Raw genomic sequence first — 19227 nt, 5'->3', positions numbered from 1 at the left:
CACAATGGTCTCCATGATTCCATGGGGCCTTGAAATTCCACAGTGCTCTCCATGGATCCACGGTGCCCTGCAGGAACACAACGGCCCTTTTGTTCCACAAGGCCCTGAAATGCAGCAATGGCCTCTTGGTTCCACAAAGCCCTGCTGCTTCACACTGGGCCCTTGGGACCATGCGGCCCAGCAGAGCCACAGTGATGGCCTTGGTGCCACGGGGTCCTCACAGTGTCACAGTGGCCCCTTCATTTCACCAGGCCCCACAGTGTCACAATGGTGTCCATGATTCCACAGGTTCCTACAGTGTCACCCCAGGAAGGAAACCACAGAGCCCCAGTATTTCAGGGTCTGTTGAACTGCAGTCACCAGAAGCCTAGGACAGGCAGACCTGTTTGTCCTGGCCGGTTTCTCTGGGAGCAACTCTTGGATAGTTGAAATTTTATATGTGGAATCCCAATTTCAGTCCTTTTTTGCCTGGAGGAGAAGAAGGTCAGTCCTTTTCCACAGAAAGGAAAGCACAGAGCCCTTGTGTTTGGAAGGCAGGTGAGAGCTGGCCCTGAGGAGACCAAGGGCTGCCAGACTCGTTGGTAATGGAAGCTTTTCTCTGGCAGCAATCCCTGGATATTGGGAATTTTGGAGAGGGAATCCTGTTCTGGCTGTAGATGCTTGAATGAGAAATGCAGCTCTTTTCCATTTGAAAGTCAGCTCAGACCCCAGGGTTTCAGGGGTACATGAGAAGAGACCCTCGACATGCCAAGGGCAGTTGGACAAGTCAGGCCAAGCCAACCAGACCCGTTCCCTGTTCTTTAGGATTCATGGGGCCCTGCCGTATCACGATGGTGGTGTCATATTGGATCCTTGGTTCCATCAGGCCAAGATGTGTCACACTGGCCTCTTGTTTCCATGGGGCTCCAGTGTCACAATGGTCACTTGCTTCCAAGAGGCCTGGCAGTGTCACAGGGGTCTCCTTGGTGCTGCAGTGTCACAATGGACCCTTGGTTCCATGGGGACTCACAGTGTCAGAAAGGTCCCCTTGGTTCCATGAAGCCCTGCAGAGCCCCTTGATTCAACGAGGCCTCCAAGTGTCATCACGGCCTCCAGGATTCCATGAGGCCCCACAATGTCCCCATGGACCTTTGGTTCTATGGGCTCCTGCACTGTTCCATGAATCCTTAGGTCCATGGGGCCCTGCAGTGTCACAATGGCCTCCTTGGTTCCACCAGGCCTTGCTGTGTCACAATGGCCCCTTGGTTCCAAGAGGTTTCTCAGGGTCACAATGGTCTCCTTGTATCCTCAGTATCACAATGGACCATTGGTTCAATGTGGCCCCAATGCGCCCAAATGGATTTTGGTTCCATGGGTTTCTGCTGCGTAACAATGGACCTTTTGTTCCATGAGTTTGCACAGTATCACAGCTGACTCCTTGGTTCTCTGAGGCCAGACTCTCACCAAATCTCTGAAATATCAGAATAAGTTTCCTTAACACTCATTTGCAATTTCAGAGGGTATCATTTACTCAGGCCAGAGGTCCAACATGGGAAAACTACTAACCTCACATGAATGTGTAATTCTACCAATGTGTTGCTCATATACCGTTGATAAATGTGAATTACAATTTACCCATTTCCATAAAACCCACCTCAAGTTCCCAGATTCCCTCCTTGTTTTCTCTATCCCTGCACCCCTGAGCCAAATGTCTTCTTCTTTTCTTCCAACCATCCTTGATGGGAAATCAGCCCTGCAAGCCTTGTTCCTGTGCTGAAAGTTCACAGGCAGGTTAAAAGTGGAATGAAGCCTTTTGGTATCAGCCCCAGGCTTTGTGTGGGCAGGCAGAGGCAGGCAGGAGGCAGAGCTGTCAGCAAAGGAAGGGCCCAGCCAGGTGGGGCAGCCGGGGGATGCCAACAGCCTGCAGGGACAGAGGCGCAGGGCAGGGACAGCGTAGCACAGCCTGGGCTGCACAGGGCACAGGCATGTGCAGCAGCTGCAAGACAGCCCTGCCAGAGCCAACTTGGGCAGCATTTTGGCCATGGCTGCTGGGCCTGGGCCTGAGGCAGGAGCAGGAGACAAGTGACCCTTGCAGGCCTGGGGCCTCATTGCCTCCTTGTCCCTGCTCAGCAGCCTGGCAGGGGCCGCCCCATGCTCCTGCCCTTGCCATTGCACATCCCCACATGCCAGTGCCCATCCTGGAAGAGCCCTGAGCAAGGAGGGAGGGACAGCATCTGCCTAGCCAGGGGCTGGGGCTCAGGCCTTGGCCCTTGGCGTTCCTCAAACACATCCAGCTTTGCTCAGCACCAGAGACACCTTGGCCTTCTTTGTCCCCAGCTGTCATCACTGCCTCCAGTGTTCTGCTCTAACTGGAACCTGGGGACACTTTCTCAGTCGTGTCCATCTGTGGGACTCATTAAAACTTCAAGAAACTTCAGAGTTTCATTTTAAATTTGAGTTCTTGAGAAGTTTTTAGAGCACTCTCTCAGGGACTGGGCTGATGTAAACAACACCAAATCCCCAAGAGGCTCATTAAAGTTCTTGTGCTGTGTCTGTGCTGCTGAGCTTTAAAGGAACAGCTCTTCCCAGGGCCACCTCCTCTCCCAGCCCAGCAGGGCTGAGGGCTCTGCCACACTGAGGTGACAGGAGCCAGGTAGAGACAGGCTGAAGGCAATCAGGATTGGGAAGACATTGAGCTGAGACTTCACTTGGGGAAAGATCTTCACAGCCCTGTGCATGGTGAGTGTGTGGGTGCAGGGCAACGTCCCCTGTGCTCCTGGAGGGATCTCCTGAAGTTGACCCAGGACAGGACTGATGTGACTGTAAGGATGGCTCTGCTGCTGTTTCTGCTTTGCGGGAGGATGTGCTGCAGAGTGGGGCTGCCCTGGGCACCGTCAGAGGGGACAGAGCAGGACGGCTCCTGCTGCCAGGGATGGCTGCAGGGGGTGAAGCTGGGGCTGCAGCCAGGGCTGTACAGAGCTCCAGCTCATGCCCAGGGTGACTTTTCATGAGCTCATTCAGGGCAGGAGTTTCCTGCTTGGGTCTCTGCTTTCCTGAATCTGTGCCCCCACTTTTCCCTGGCTCAGCTTGGTGGCAATAGAAAATTGCCGGGGCCACAGGAGCAGCTGGGGCTGGGACAGCTCCAGCAGCAGAGCCGTGGGCAGGGAGGGAGGGAGGCAGTGCTGAGGGAAGCCCTGCTGTAGGGCAGATGTGACACCTGCCGGGCCTGCCCTGCAGGGCACACACTGCCCTGAGCAGCACAGCTCTTGTGTCCCCTCGCAGCCAGCACAGCCCTCAGCCCGGTGGCTCAGGGCCCTCAGTCCCTCCTGGGCCGGCAGAGCAGCCCCAGAGATGAAGGGCATCTCTGCGGCCATGTGCCCATTCCCTGCTGACCAGGGCCTGAGGGCCACTGTCCTGCCCTGCTGCTGCCTGGCAGGGGCTGGCCAGGGCTGGCCAGGGAAAGGCTTTTCCTCAGGCCCAGCTCTCTCTCTCTCTCCTTGCCTTGCCCAGGTGCTGCTGGCATTGCTGAGGGGCTCTCTGCAATGGCAGTTCCAGCTGCAGGGCCAGGCCCAGCCCTTGGGCTCCTCCTGTGCAGGTTGAGCACAGCAATGGGGTGTCCCAGCTCCCTGTGCCCGGGCAGCTCTGGGCAGGGCAGCCTGGGGGGCTGGCAATGAGCCCACTCTCCTGACTCTGGGAAAGGCAGGAGCCACTTTGTGTGCCAGGGATCCCTCTGCTCTCAGCAGTGTCTCCTGGCTGTCCAGGGTAACACGGGAGTGGATTTCAGAAAGGTGCAAGGGCAGGGCAGCTGGAACAGGAGAGAGGGACAGAGCAGCTCCCCTCAGTCTGCACTAAGCCAACCCTCCTGCCTCTCTGGACTCTCTGTTCTCCCCAGGTACAGCAGAATCCCTCATTCTGCCTTCTGTTCTCCCCATCACTTCACCCAGTTCTGCAGCCTTACCGGAAGATTCTTTATCCAAGCCTGAACACCAGGACTGGGCCCTGCTCTCACTGTTCCCCTGCACTGACTGGGGGTGTCCTGCAGGCCAAGGTCCAGCTCTTCACACAGCATTGGCCAGCAGCAATCAGAGCTCCACCAACAATGGTGAAGGAAGATCTCCTAGACATAGACAAGGGGGAGGTGCTTAGTGGAAAGAAAGAGGCTACGACAAAGAGTTTTGATTTTTCTCTGAGAAATTTCCCCTCCATTGCCCTGTCTTTCCCCCTTCTGTACGTTCAAACGTGCAGACACAGCAAATGTCCAACAGCAGCTCCATCAGGCACTTCCTCCTGCTGGCATTGGCAGACACGCCGCAGCTGCAGCTCCTGCACTTCTACCTCTTGCTGGGCATCTCCCTGGCTTCCCTCCTGGGCAACGGCCTCATCATCAGCGCCATAGCCTGTGGCCACCACCTGCACACGCCCATGTTCTTCTTCCTGCTCAACCTGGCCCTCGGCGACCTGGGCTCCATCTGCACCACTGTCCCCAAAGCCATGCACAATTCCCTCTGGGACACCAGGGACATCTCCTACAAAGGATGTGCTGCACTGGTGTTTTTCTTTATCTTCTTCATCGGAGCAGAGTTTTGTCACCTGACCATCATGTGCTATGACCGCTACATGTCCATCTGCAAACCCCTGCACTACGGGACCCTCCTGGGCAGCAGAGCTTGTGCCCACATGGCAGCAGCTGCCTGGGCCAGTGCCTTTCTCACTGCTCTGCTGCACACAGCCAATACATTTTCCCTGCCCCTGTGCCACGGCAATGCCCTGGGCCAGTTCTTCTGTGAGGTGCCGCAGATCCTCAAGCTCTCCTGCTCACACTCCACCTTCAGAAAAATCTGGATTTCATTGGTTGATGCCTCTTTAGCTTTTAGCTGTTTTGTGTTCATTGTTTTCTCCTATGTGCAGATCTTCAGGGCTGTGCTGAGGATCCCCTCTGAGCAGGGACGGCACAAAGCGTTATCCACCTGCCTCCCTCACCTGGCCGTGCTCTCCCTGTTCCTCAGCACTGGCATATTTGCCTACCTGAAACCCTCCTCCATCTCCTCCCCATCTCTGGATCTGGCCCTGTCAGTTCTGTACGCAGTGGTGCCTCCAGCCCTGAACCCTCTCATCTACAGCCTGAGGAACCAGGAGCTCAAGGCTGCGGTGTGGACACTGATGAATAGACAGTTACAGAAACATTAAGCTTCTTACCAGTTTCTGCAAATCTCATGTAATAAAAGTCATCTTTGATACCACTTGGGTTTGTTTGTTGATATGTTCTTGTCTTTCGGTTTAGCGTTTTATTATTTACAACAAAGGAAGGTCAGTGTTTGTGCCATTTCTCATTTTGTTTCTCTCAACCTTCACGGTGGCCTCAGACTGTGTCAATGAGGTGCTGCCCTCTCAGTGGCTTCAGACAGAATAAAGGCTCTCTGAGCAGAGTTTTCACCAGAGATCCCCTTTTGTTGCCTTCCCTGGAGCTGCAGCAGCAATGCCTGTGTGCAGAGCTGGGGCAGATCAGGTCTGGCATGGCAGCTGTGCCCAGCAGCAGCAGCAGCACTTGGTGTTGCCAGAGCTGCTGCCAGGGCCCTGCCCCGCTGCCCTGGTGGCCCTGGTGTTGCTGCAGGGCCTGAGTGCTCTCGGGGCCGGGCACAGCCCTGGGGGTGGCAGTGCCGGGGCTGCAGCAGGGACAGGCCATGGGCACTGCTGGGGCAGCGCTGACGCCTCAGCCCAGGCCCTGGGGGCTCCAGGCTCCTTGCCCAGGCTTTCTCAAGAACACGCCCAGGCCAATGCTCAGCACAGAAAAGCCCCGTGAGCAGCCCCAGGCTGGCCGTGGGCAGGCTGGGGGCAAACAGCATGGCTGGGGCTCTGCAAGGGCCCTGGGGCAGACGGGAAGGAGCAGCAGAGCAGGGGCTGATCCATCCCTAGTGCGCTGCACAGCCCAGGGCAGCGTCCCAGAGCGTCCTCATGGAGCTGCCAACAACATCCCCCCTCTGCAGCCCTGGCCTCTCCCCCAGCTCACACAGGTGCCCCATCCTTGCAGGCACAGACACGGCAGCACTGGCTCAGCAGCCCCTGTTTGCATTGCACAGAGCAGGGGGAGCACCCCCATGCTGTTGCTGTGGGGACATGAACCTGAGGGAGCACAAGTGCCATCAGCCCCTGGGACCAGCAATGGCTGGGGGATGGCAGGGAAACACTCAGGTTTGTTGTGACAAACTATTGAGATCAGCAAATCCAACCTGCATCCTAATACCACCTTGTCTACCCTGAGCCTCCTCCAGATCATAGAACCCCAGCTCCCTCGGTTCCTTGAAACCAGATTCGTCTTCCAGACCCCTCCCCTGCCTCGTTGAATTTCTCTGGACACACTCCAGCCCCTCCATGGCCTTCCTAAATTGGGGCCCAGAACTGGACACAGCACTTGCGGTGTGGCCTCACCAGTGCCGAGTGCAGGGGAAGAATCACTGCCCTGCTCCTGCTGGCCACACCATTCCTGATCCAGGCCAGGAGCCATTGGCCTTCTTGCCAGCCTGGGCACACTGCTGCCTCATGTCCAACCTGCTGTCCATCAGTGCCCCAGGTCCCTTTGTGCCTGGCCGCTGTCCAGCCACTCTGTCCCCAGCCTGTAGCACTGCAGGGGGTGTTGTGGCCAAAGTGCAGGACCCGGCACTTGGACTTAGTAAATTTCATCTTATTGGACTCTGCCCATCCATCCAACTGTTCCCGGTCTCTCTGCAGAGGCCTCCTACCTTCCAGCAGATGGACACACGCTCCCAGATTAGTTTTGTGTGCACATTTACTACTGAAAGTCTCAACACTCTCATCCATGTTGTCAGTAACAATATTGAACAGAACTGGCTCCAGCAGAGACCCCTGAGGGACACCTCAGGTGACTGCTTTCCAGCTGGATGCAGCAGCATTCACCACCACTCTCTGGTGTAACATTCACCACCACTCAACTGGCCATCCAGCCAGTTGTAGATGTTTAGTTGATGCCCCTCATTCTTTCAGAGAATATTAAAGAACTTAATAATTTCATGTTCAGTAGTGGTGTTCACAGAGGTCCCAGAAGAGGGAAGAGAAAAGGATCTGACTCCGTGTTTCAGAAGACTAATTTATTATTTTATGACAGATATTATATTTAAATTATACAAAAAGAATAGAAGAAAGGATTTCATCAGAAGGCTTGCAAGCAAAGGAGAAAGAATGGAATGATAACAAAGTCCTGTGTCTGACCAGAGAGACACAGCTGGACTGTGATTGGCCATTAATTAGAAACAATGACATGAAGCCAATCACAGATCCACCTGTTGCATTCCACAGCAGCAGATAATTATTGTTTATATTTTGTTAATGAGGCCTCAGCTTCTCAGGAGCAAAATCCAAGCAAAGGGATTTTTCAGAAAATATCATGGCTACAATGGTCACTGTGCCCCAAACAGCCTCTGACCACCTCTGATCTGCCACCAGCCCTTCTCTGTTTGTGACCAGCAGGGGACAGAGCTTTCTTTGGCAGTGGGAATTGCAGGAAACCTCCCCAAAGAGCACCTTGGAAGGTTCAGGCTGGAGCTGAGGAGAAAGCAAAGTCCCTCGCAGGGCAGAATGTTGGTGCTGGAGGTGTAGCAGTGTGAGGCTGGGCCATGGCCGGGCTCTGTGTGCCAGGAGCCAGCAGCGCTGGGTGCAGGGAGCCCAGGGAGGGCACAGCAATGCTGGGTGAGAAATGCTGGGGCACAGCGAGATGGGCGAGTGCAGCCAGCCAGGGCAGAGGAGCAGCACGCCTAGGGGGCATAGCCTGCAGGACAGATGGCCAAGGACTGGGCAGGGCTGGCAGGGCCACAGACACCCAGGGCTTTGTGCCCTGGGCTCGGGCAGCGCCTCTGGAGGCCTCAAAGGAGGAACGTTCCTGGCAGGGGCTGCACTTTGCTTCCCCCTCGGTCTCCCTGGGGAGGCTGGCAGGGGCTGCAGGTTGATGCCATTTGTCCTTGTTGCCCCTCACATTCCCCTGGCCCAACAAGAGCCTTGAGGCAGCCATGAGGGACAGGCCCTGCTGGCCCAGGCTGGGCTCAGGGCTTGGCCTTTCTGCTTCCTGCAGCCAAGCCAGGCCTTGCTCAGCATTGCAGTTCCCTGCTCACAGCCTTGGGCTCCCTGCAATCCTGGCCTCAAGGATCTGCTCTCACCAGGCCCTGGGCAGCCTTGGGCACTCCCTGCCCTCACTGGGGCCCAGCCATGCTCCAAGGCCCTTGCAGTTTTGCTGCCGACTCCTTGAGCAGCTTTTCCATCCTTCTCTGTGTGCCTGAGGCTCCTGGACGCAGCCCCAAATCCAGCAGGGGGCTGATTAAAATACAGAAAGGCCTCAGGAGCTCTTTGTCTCCCTTCCATTGTCTTTGAGTCTCCAGGGCTTGTGCAGTGATTGGAGTCAGTTTGGAGTTGTCTTCAGGAGGAAGATTTCAAAATGCACCTCATTATTTTTGGTTTTTTAATCACATCAGTATTTTTTTTATTTTTTAGTTTTGAGAAGAGGGGATAGAAGCATTCCCCAAGTGATCTGGATGCTGAATATCTCCTTAGGAGGTCTGGGCATGGATAAGAACGAGCCCCTTGCAGGCTGAGCCTGTTTGGACAATCGGCTCCTTACCCCCAGCCTCACCATGTCTGACAACGCCCACCTGGGACTGACATCCCAAAAAAAAAAGAAAAATTTTAGCATTTTTCCTTATAAATAAAATTTATTAATAACAAAATTACAATATATTATTTTAATTTAGGATAGTCTTATACAATATTTTTATTACCTAATTTGTATATTTATATAAAAATTGGATACATTTCTAGCAACCAAGAAAATTATTCATCATTGGTTCTAAGTAACACAAGTCCCTTCATGAATTAATTAATTAATTTCCATTGGCTATTTATTTCTTTCTCTTTATGTTAATTAGTTATATTTGTAGTCTTTTTGTCATCTTTTTTATCATCTTTTTCTCAGACAGGGTTGGGGGGCCGTACACTGCGGGGTCCCTGGAGACATTTCTGGGGTACATTTGGGACAGTTTTGGGTCTGGGGAGGTATTCAGAGAGAAATTGAGAGTCTGGAGGACACTTGGGGAAGCCGGGTAGGCACTTGGAGGGGCACTCAGGGATTCTGAGGGACAGTTCAGGGGCCGGGGCAGCACTTGTGGGTCCAGGGGGGCCCTTGGAGGTCAGGGAGGGGAATTTGGGGCCCTTCGGGGTCCGGGCGGGCCCTTGGGGGTCTCGAACGGGGCTCTCAGGGGAGCAGGTGGTGATGGGAGTTGTAGGTGCGGTTTAGTGGGGCCGCGGAGCATCACGGGAGTTCTGGGCGCAGCTGCAATGGCTCTCGGTGGGGTGCGGGGCATGACGGGAGATAAAGTCCCGGAAGTGGTTGGAACTAAATGTTTGGGAGTCCGGGACGGCTCTTGGGGGACACCTTTGCATCCGAGCCCCGACTTAAGATCCTCTGGGGGAACGTAAACGGCACGGGAGCCCTTGGGAGAAGCTCGGAGAGCTCCAACCGGGCTCTTTAGGGCGCGGGTCGCGGCCGGAGTTTTAGGCACGAGACTGTGTTCTGAGGGGCTCTGGGGCCACGGGGGATGAGAGGAGTTGAATTCCCAGAAGTGGCTGTACCGGGCATCTGTGGGGTTGGGAGCACTCAGGGGTTCGAGGGTGCTTATGGGAGTCCCGAATGGGCACTGAGAGGGCACTAAGGGATCCTGGAGTGTTTGGGGGACACGTATGGGACAGATGGGGGCGGATCCCGGAGTTCTGTGGAGCGCAGGGCATGACGGGAGTTGTTCTCCCGGCTGCAATGGTCTCAGTCGGGCCGCGGGGCACGACGGGAGTTGTAAGCAAAAAGAAAATTTGCTGCCCGTGTAAGCACCGCCCCCAGGCCCGGGTCCCTGGCGCTGATTGGCTGTGGCTGGTGATGGGTGGGAGCTTCGGCAAATGGGATGCAGTGAAGGTGGGAACAGCCCATTCACCCTCCTGCAGTCCCTCCCAGTAAAGCCCAGTTCATCCCTAGTACACAGCATTATAACCTCAGTAAAGCCCAATTAATCCCCAGTAGAACCCAGTACAATCCAGTACCCCTCCAATCCCTTCCAGTACAGCCCAGTCCGTCCCAATAAACCAGAGTTCATTCCCAGTCGTTCCCAGTTCCTCCCAGTGTCATCCACAGGATGCCCCAGTGTTCCCAGTCTTCTCTGCAATTGCCCCAGTGTCCCTAGTTTCTCTCAGTATTTCCCAGTATCACTCCCAGTATGCCCCAGTATCTCCCACAGCATTCCCAGTGTTCCCCAGTATGTCCCAGTCCTCCCCAGTGTTTCCAAGGACAGTTTAATTTCTCTCGGTGGCCATGGCAGCCAAACCCAGCAGTGGGGTCAGTGCAGTGCCCATGGCCACAGCCCCTTGCAGTGGCCCAGTGCAGCTTGGGCTGATGATCCACCCTCACAGCTGGCCCAGGGCAGCTCTGCAGTGGCTTTGGTGGCACCTGGGGCTGGCACACACCTGAGCAGTGTGTCTGTTTGCAGTGGGGAAACTCAGCAGTTTCAGATTGCTTCAAAAAATCCCAAAAAGGGCAAACCCCTCTTAGGCTGAGTGCAGCCAGCTCTGCAAGCACAGCAGGTCCCAGGGCAGTGAGGACAGACAGGATGGGGCTGGGCAATGTGGAGCAAGGTTGTCCACACTGGGTCAGAGCTCCAGGCACAGCTTCTGTGAGCAGGCCAGAGCTGCTGAGGAGAGACCCTGGGTCAATATCAATCACAGAATGCTGCAATCACCTCTATTCTAAAGAGAAATAAAATAAAAGGCTTCATTTAAAATAGGAATGTGTATTTCTTACAAGTTCTTTGAAATCTTTCTCCATAACTGGACTAGAAAAACTTTAATGATTCTCACAGGGCAGTGATGTTGTTTACATCAGACTCAGTCCCTGAGAGTGTCTTCAGAAAGTTTCTCAAGAATTCAAATAAAATTGAAATTCTGAACTTTCTCGAAGTTTTAATGGGTCCCACTGAGGCACACGACTGGGAAAGTGTCCCCAGGTTCCAGTTAGAGCAGAACACTGGAGGCAGTGATGACAGCTGGGGACAAACAAGGCAAAGGTGTCTCTGGTGCTGAGCAAAGCTGGATGTGTTTGAGGAATGCCAAGGGCCAAGGGCTGAGCCCCAGCCCCTGGCCAGACAGATGCTGTCCCTCCCTCCTTGCTCAGGGCTCTTGCCAGGATGGGCACTGGCATGTGGGGATGTGCAATGGCAAGGGCAGGAGCATGGGGCAGCCCCTGCCAGGCTGCTGAGCAGGGACAAGGAGGCAATGAGGCCCCAGGCCTGCAAGGGTCACTTGTCTCCTGCTCCTGCCTCAGGCCCAGGCCCAGCAGCCATGGCCAAAGTGCTGCCCAAGTTGGCTCTGGCAGGGCTGTCTTGCAGCTGCTGCACATGCCTGTGCCCTGTGCAGCCCAGGCTGTCCCACGGTGTCCCTGCCCTGCGCCTCTGTCCCTGCAGGCTGTCGGCATCCCCTGGCTGCCCCACCTGGCTGACCCCTTCCTTTGCTGACAGCTCTGCCTCCTGCCTGCCTCTGCCTGCCCACATAAAGCCTGGGGCTGATACCAAAAGGGTTCATTCCATTTTTCCCCTTCCTGTGAACTTTCAGCACAGGAACAAGGCATGCAGGGGCTGCTTTCCCAGCAAGGATGGTTGGAAGAGGAGAAGAAGAAATCTGGCTCAAGGGGGCAGGAATGGAGAAAACAAGGAGTGAATCTGGGAACTTGGGGTGGGTTTTATGGAAATGAGTAAATTGTAATTCACATTTAGGGACTGTATATGAGCAACACAGTGGTAGAATTACATGTCCATGTAAGGTTAGGAGTTATCCCATGCTGGACCTCAGGCCTGAATAAATGATACCCTCTGTAATAGCAAATTAGTGTTAAGGAGCCTTATTCTGATATTTTGGACATCTGGTGACAGCAGAGGCTGACAGATCCAAGGGCCTAGCTGTGACACTTTGCAAACTCATGGCACAAAGGGTCCATTGTGATGCAGTGGAGCCCCATGGAACCAAATGTCCATTGTGTCTGAGCGAGGCCTCGTGGAACCAAGGAGACCATTGCTGACAGTGTGGAAGCTCATGGAGCCATGGGGTCATTGTGACAGTGTAGGGATGCATGGAACTAATGGTCCATTGTGACACTGCAGAACCTTCTGGAATCAAGGGGATCATGTTATGCTATGGAACCCCATGGAACAAAGCGTCCATGGTTATGCAGTGGAACCCCATGGAACCAAAAGTCCATTGGGACACAGCAAGGCCACCTGGAACCAAGGGTCCATTGTGGCTCTGTGGGGCTTCCCAGAACAAAGGAGACTATTTGGACACTGTGGGGCCTCATGGAACCACCTGGCATAGTGACACAGCGGGGCCACATGGAGCCAAGGGGCCACTGAGACACTGAGGAACCTCATGGAACCAAAGGTCCATTGTTACACTAAGGGGCCCTGTGGAATCAACAGGACTGTGGTGACACCGTGGTGCTCCATGGAACCAAGGGGCCATTCTGATTCTGCTTTCCCTCATAGAGCCAAGGAGCCACCATGACACTGCAGGGCCTCATGGAATCAAGGGGACCACAGTGACACTGTGGGGCTCCATGGGACAAAGGGGCCTTTCTGACCCCATGAAACCAAGGTGACCATTGCTCTGCTATGGGACATCATGGAACCAAGGGGGCCATTGAGCCACAGCGAAGCCTCATGGAACCATGGAGATCATTATGACACATGGGACCTCATGGAACCAAAGGGCATTGTGACACAGCAAGGCCTCATGGAACCAAGGGCACAATAGTGACACTGTGGGGCTCTGAGTGACCAATGGGGCATTCTTACAGTGCACAACCAAGCTGACCACTGTGATACTGTGGTGCATCATGGAAACAAAAGTCCATTTTGACACAGTATGGCTGCATGAAACCATGGAGGCCATTTTTACACTTTGAAGCCTTGTGAAACCAAAGAGCCATTGTGGCACTTTGTGTCCCTATAGAACCAAGGAGTCCATTGTGACACTATGAACCCCTGTTGGGCCAAAGGGCAAATGTGGCACTGTGTGGCACCATGGAAGCAAGGGACCATTGCGACACTACAGGGCCCCATGGAACTAAGGATTCTTGGAACAGTGTGGGACTGATGGAACCAAAGGTCCATTGTGACATTGTGAGGCCTCATGGATCTAAGAGGGGACAATTGTGACGCTGTGGGACCCAGTGGAAGCAAGTGGCCAGTGTGACACAGCTGGGCCTCATGCAGCCAAGGGGCCACTGGGATCCTGAGGAGCCCAAAAGAACCAAGGGGCCGTTTTGACATTCTGCAGCTGTGGAGACCCTGAAAGGCATTCCCTGGGTTAGGGAGACACAAGAAGCTTCCCTCAAAAGCTGTTTGACCCCATTGGCTCCTTCCCCTTGTTCTTTCTCCCTCAGCCTCTCCCTCCCCATTCCCCCATTGGCCCCATCTTTGTACTGCCCCCATGGCACTGATCAGTCCCTTCCTCTCGAGATACAGAAACCTGGACTCCCCCCAGGAGTCCTGCCTTGTGACCCAGAACATCCCACGGCTGAATTAAACATCTGTGGGTACCATGCAAAGGCCCTTTTTGCTTCCCTACCCTGGGCTTTATTAGCAGCTATTCCGGCTGCAACAATGGCCCATTATGGCAGTGTGGATCCAAGGACACCATGGTGATACTGTGGGACCTCAAGGGTCCAGGGGGCCATTGTGACACTGAAGAACTTCATGGAACCCAGGGTCCATTGTGACACAGCAGGGCCTCAGTGGAAAAAAGGAACCATTGCTGACAGTACAGAAACTCATGGAACCAAGGGGGCATGGTGGCACAGCAGGGCCACATGGAACCCAGGAGACCAGTGACATTTAGGGACCTCATGGAACCAGGGTCCATTACTGCAGAAACCATGAGACCATTGTGGATGCTATATGGAAGGTCTTGGAACCAAGTAGCCACTGTGACACTCCAGGGCCTTGTTGAACCAGGCAGACCATTGTGACATCACAGAACCTCATGGCACTGAGGGTTTTTTGTGACACAGGAGGGCCCATGGAGCCAATTGTCCATTGTGACAATGTGGATCTGAGGAGACCATGGTGACACCATGGAAGCTCCTGGAAAGATGGGTCCATTGTCACAAAGCAAGTCCTTGTGGAACCAAGGAGACCATTGTGACATCATGGAACCTCGTGGAACCAAGGAGACCATTGTGGACATCATGGAACCTCACAGGACTAAGATTCCATTGTTATACTGTGGGGCTTCATGGAACCAAGGAACTACTGTGACACAGCAGGGCCACATGGAACCAATGGTCCATGGAGATACTGCGGATTCAAGGAGATCATGGTGATGCTGTGGAACCTCGTGGAGCCAAGGGGCCATTGTGACACTGTGGGACTCCATGGAGCCAAATATTCATGGTGACACAACGGGGCTCCTTGTGACCAATTGTCCATTGTGACACTGCAGATCCAAGAGACCAGGGTGACACTCTGGCAGTTCATGGAACCAAGGGGCTGTTGTGACACACCAAGGCCTTGTGGAACCAAGGAGAGCATTGTGGCAGTGCAGAACCAAGGAGGCCATTTTGACAGTACAGAACCCAATGGAACCAAGGGTCCATTGTTCTACAGCAGGGCCTCATGGAACCAAGGGGCCATTGTGAAACTGTGGGGCATAAGGGAGTCAAGGAAACCACTGATACTGAAATCCACTGGATAGAAACTTCTGAACAGAGTTTGGAGTATTTGAAAGCAGGCATTCTTCATTACAGCATGGTGGTCACTTGGGCCATCCTCCTTCCATTGGAGTGCATTAAGCATTGAATGAACAGTGTTTTTATCACACACACTGATTATGTATCCATTAGCTATCCCCAGTTCCTTTGAGTTTATTTGACATAGTTGCACACCTTATCACAAATTCTTTTATGGTTCTTTGGGTTTTGTCTTCAACATCCAGTGCCCTTTTTAGGTGGCTGTTCCTTGAACCCTCCTTTTGAGTAAGGGCAATAGTATTGTTCTGCATAACTTCTGCTTTGTCAGCCTTGCAGAGCTGAGCTGGCATCCTGCCTGATTTTTGTGTGACTTCTGTTTGCCATAGGTACATCCTCAATCAGTTTCTCCAAGGCTGAGCTGTTCTGTTCTACTGTCCTTGACAAGAGTAAATCTTGTTCTGGTCTCCTGTCCTTGTCTCAGTGCTCGCCCCGCATGAGGCGTCTGCAACCCCCCAACCTATGGGCCTGGGGTGGGCAAGTGTTCCTGGGGAACAGGGATGGGACAGCTAGGCTGGACTGACCCAAGGGATGTTCCACTCCATGTCACACCATGATCAGCAATCAACTGAGAGAAGTGGGGGGTCAAGGGGGGTAGGGGATAAATTTCTTTTTTCAGACATTTTTCTTTCAAAACATCACCTACACATGCAGAATCCTCTCCTGCCACAAGGTGGTTAAATATTTTCTGCTGATAGGAGATTTCCTGTGAATTTGCTTTTCTTCTCTTTGTGGCCTTTTTCTTTTTGTGGTTGGTTTTTTTCTGGGGTTTTTGTGTTGTTGTGGGTGGATCTTGCTTTGGGTTTTTTGATTAGGTTTGGGGTTTTTAGGTTTTGGTTGGGTTTGGGTTTTTCCCTATTGAACTGACTTTGCTCTGATGCATGAGTTTTTTCTGCCCTTTCTTGTGGCTTGCTTGGCGCCTGATGGCAAGATAAATTTACCCAACTCAGTCATCTTGCCCAATTATGTTTTGCAGTCACCATTAACTAGATGAGTTGAGTGTCAGTCACACATCAGTTTAGTCCCTGCAGTTTGGCAGCATCCACAAAGGAATTGAAAGTATATTTCATGGCATTGTAGAGACAATAGAAATATTCCACAGTGGTGGCCAAGGGCTGGCCACTGAGGGATGTCACCAGGGCGTGGCTTCCAAGAGGACTCTGTACCATGGATGACATTTGACCCTCATTGTTCGGCCAAATTCCCACCCAGCCCATGTTCCACTCCTTCAGCCCAGCTCTCTCCAGTCTGGCTCTGAGGAGACCACAGCAGACCCCGTCCCAGGCCTGGCTGAACTCTGGGCACACAACATCCCCTTCTGTTCCCTCCCACGTGGGTTCTGCAGTCCCTGCCCTGTCCTGCCAGTGCCTGGAATGGCTGCAGGAGGATTTGCCATATCCCCTTCCCTGCTGAGCCTGAGCAGGCTGTGACTCTCCCAGTCCCTGTCCCTGCCCTGTGTGCAGACTGGTTCCATGTCTACCCTTCCCAAGTGCCCAGGACCCTCTGGGATGGCTCTGGCCTTTCCAAGGGTTTTGAGAGAGGTCCCACAGTGACGCTGCCCAGCCTTCTCAACAGCCCTGACACCAAAGGCCTTTTCCACATCCCTCAGTTCCAGGTCAGTGCCCAGAACACAGCACAGCCCTGTCCAGGTCTTCGGGCTGGTTCAGAAGGGAGGCAGCTCTGATTTCTCCCCACAGACCCTCACTCTATTCAGTGTCTCTCTGTGCACTCCATGACTGCCCTGAGCATTTTTTCCTGGAGCCTCCCTGCCTGGGATATTTCTCTCTATGCAGTCCTAACCACAACCCAGCAAAGAATTCAGGGGTTTTCCCAGAGGACGTTACTCTCAGAGTGAAGTGGCCTCAAGGCACTGTTTGTGCCACTGGAATTGTGCCAGCCCTGGGTGCTGCTGATGGTGTTTGTGCTCACTGGGGTTCATCTCCCCACACACACACATGATGCACTGCTGAGATCTCCTCAGCACAGAGCAAACATGGCCTGCTGGCCTGGTCACTTGGTGTCCCTCTGTGCAGGGACAAACAACCTCCTGCAGGTGGGGAGAGGCCAGTGCTGGCAATGGTGGTTGCAGGGGCTGGTGTGGGACAGTTGCCCTGGGGCACCTTCCCAGGCTGCCCCAGAACAGAGACACAGCCCAGGCCCTGCTCTGCTGCTGCCTCAGGTCCATGCCAGGAGCTCTGGCTGTGCCAGGACACTGCTGTGAGCCCCCCCTACACACTCCCCCCTGCCCCAGGCACTGGGCTTTGCTGTGCCAGGGCATTCCTGGAGCACATTGCTGACAGCAGCTCTGGAGGGGAGCAAAGCCTCCCTGCCCTGCCCTCAGGAGATGCCCTTTGCTGCTGGAGCTGCTGTGCTGGAGCCCAGCTGTGTCCCAGCAGTGCCCACGGCCTGGCAGGGCCTGTGGCCACAGCAGGGACACGCAGCAGGACAGTGACCAAGCTGCCAGAGCACTCGGGCCTCACAGCCACAGCAGGGCTGGCAAGGACAGAGTGCAGTTGGGCAGAGCAGCTCTGAAAGGACCAATCCCTGCTGCTCCCTGGCCATGCTGCTCTGCTGGGACTCTTTTCCCATTCTTCCCCCTAACTTCACACAGGGCTCAGAGTTGGAATTCCAGATAAAACAGGCACTGCAAGGAAGCTTCTTTTCTTCAAATGTAGCGATAGCCCAATCCCTGGTTTACAGAGCTTGTGGGTCAAATTCAAGAGAAAGACAGTGAATTAGACGGTGATTAAATAACTTCATCAAGTACAACATTATGACTAAAAACCCCACTGACCCCTACCAAAGACCCAGGAAGGCCTGTTGGGCCTTTCATGAGTTCCATTCCAAAAGCTATGCAAAAGAAAACAGGCCATTTTTTGCCTCTCAAAAGCAGCTAGTCATCATTTTCCTCGGGGCATCCTTGAGCTTCTGGTTCCTCAGGCTGTAGATGAGGGGGTTCAGGGCTGGAGGCACCACCAAGTACAGAATTGACAGGGCCAGATCCAGGGATGGGGAGGAGATGGAGGGGGGCTTCAGGTAGGCAAAAAAGGCAGTGCTGATAAACAGGGAGAGCACGGCCAGGTGAGGGAAGCAGGTGGAGAAGGCTTTGTGCCGTCCCTGCTCAGAGGGGATCCTCAGCACAGCCCTGAAGATCTGCACATAGGAGAAAACAATGAACACAAAACAAGCAAAAAATAGAAGAACACTTAGCACAATAAGCCCAAGTTCCCTGAGGTAGGATTTGGAGCAGGAGAGCTTGAGGATCTGGGGCATCTCACAGAAGAACTGGCCCAGGGCATTGCCATGGTACAGGGGTAGGGAAAATGTATTGGCTGTGTGCAGCAGAGCATTGAGAAAGGCACTGGCCCAGGCAGCTGCTGCCATGTGGGCACAAGCTCTGCTGCCCAGGAGGGTCCCGTAGTGCAGGGGTTTGCAGATGGACACGTAGCGGTCATAGCACATGATGGTCAGGTGACAAAACTCTGCTGACATGAAAAAGGCAAAGAAAAACACCTGTGCAGCACATCCTGAGTATGAGATGTCCCTGGTGTCCCAGAGGGAATTGTGCATGGCTTTGGGGACAGTGGTGCAGATGGAGCCCAGGTCGCTGAGGGCCAGGTTGAGCAGGAAGAAGAACATGGGTGTGTGCAGGTGGTGGCCGCAGGCTACGGCGCTGATGATGAGGCCGTTGCCCAGGAGGGCAGCAAGGGAGATGGCCAGCAAGAGGCAGAAGTGCAGGAGCTGCAGCTGCCGCGTGTCTGCTGAAGCCCCAAAACAGATAGCCTTCAAGAAATAATGAGTTAAAACATGGAATGTAAAACATTCAAAGAAAGCTTAGCACTTAGGAAACATATAGAGCAATAAATCAGTTAAGGCATGGAACACTATGACAAGAAAGAGAGATAGGGATAGGGGAACTGATGGGCTAAGCATGTTCAGAGCCAACAAAGTCAAACTGACCCTAATAACCTTGCCAAGCCATGGGACCAGGCCAAGTACACCGGGAATTGGCCATATTAGGATAGGAGTTCAAAAGTTTAAGGAGGAAGACTCATCAGGTGACCCCTGCCCATGATGAAGGCAACCGGAACGACCACCGAAATGATCCTCAAAAGAGATGTCTCCGCCCACACTCCGCCTACACCACGCCTCTTATGAATATGTATGCAAAAACATGATTATGCATGTAATATGATGTAACTTCATAATCAAAACTGTATAAAAGGCTTACTTCGGTTACGAGATACTGAGAAATCCCTTTGTGATTTCTCCGACGCGTCGCAATAAAATACCTCCTGTCTATGCTGACTTAAATTGAGTCTCTTAGGCAGTTATTCTTGCCTTTTGGGGCAAAATTCGGTATCATTTCTGGCGACCCAGATGGGACGAACAGACGGGAGATCGGGGCCTTA

The 19227-nt window shown here is 53.6% G+C and overlaps 1 protein-coding gene across 1 annotated transcript; it reads right to left on the bottom strand.

Moving 5' to 3' along the window:
• Positions 1-17480: 17480 nt before the first annotated feature.
• On the bottom strand, positions 17481-18241 carry LOC128947324 (olfactory receptor 14J1-like; the record flags this gene model as incomplete). Its single annotated transcript, XM_054291577.1, has 2 exons — positions 17481-17504; positions 17780-18241. Coding segments are annotated over 2 exons (486 nt in total), but the record flags the coding sequence as incomplete, so codon positions are not given.
• Positions 18242-19227: the final 986 nt, after the last annotated feature.

This window comes from Melozone crissalis, unplaced genomic scaffold (assembly GCF_028551555.1).
Source record: "Melozone crissalis strain CALT ecotype California unplaced genomic scaffold, PUWL_Pcris_2 ptg000096l_1, whole genome shotgun sequence".
NCBI lineage: Eukaryota > Metazoa > Chordata > Aves > Passeriformes > Passerellidae > Melozone > Melozone crissalis.
Note: the sequence above shows the minus strand (reverse complement) of the source record. Positions and strands in the feature narration are given on the sequence as shown.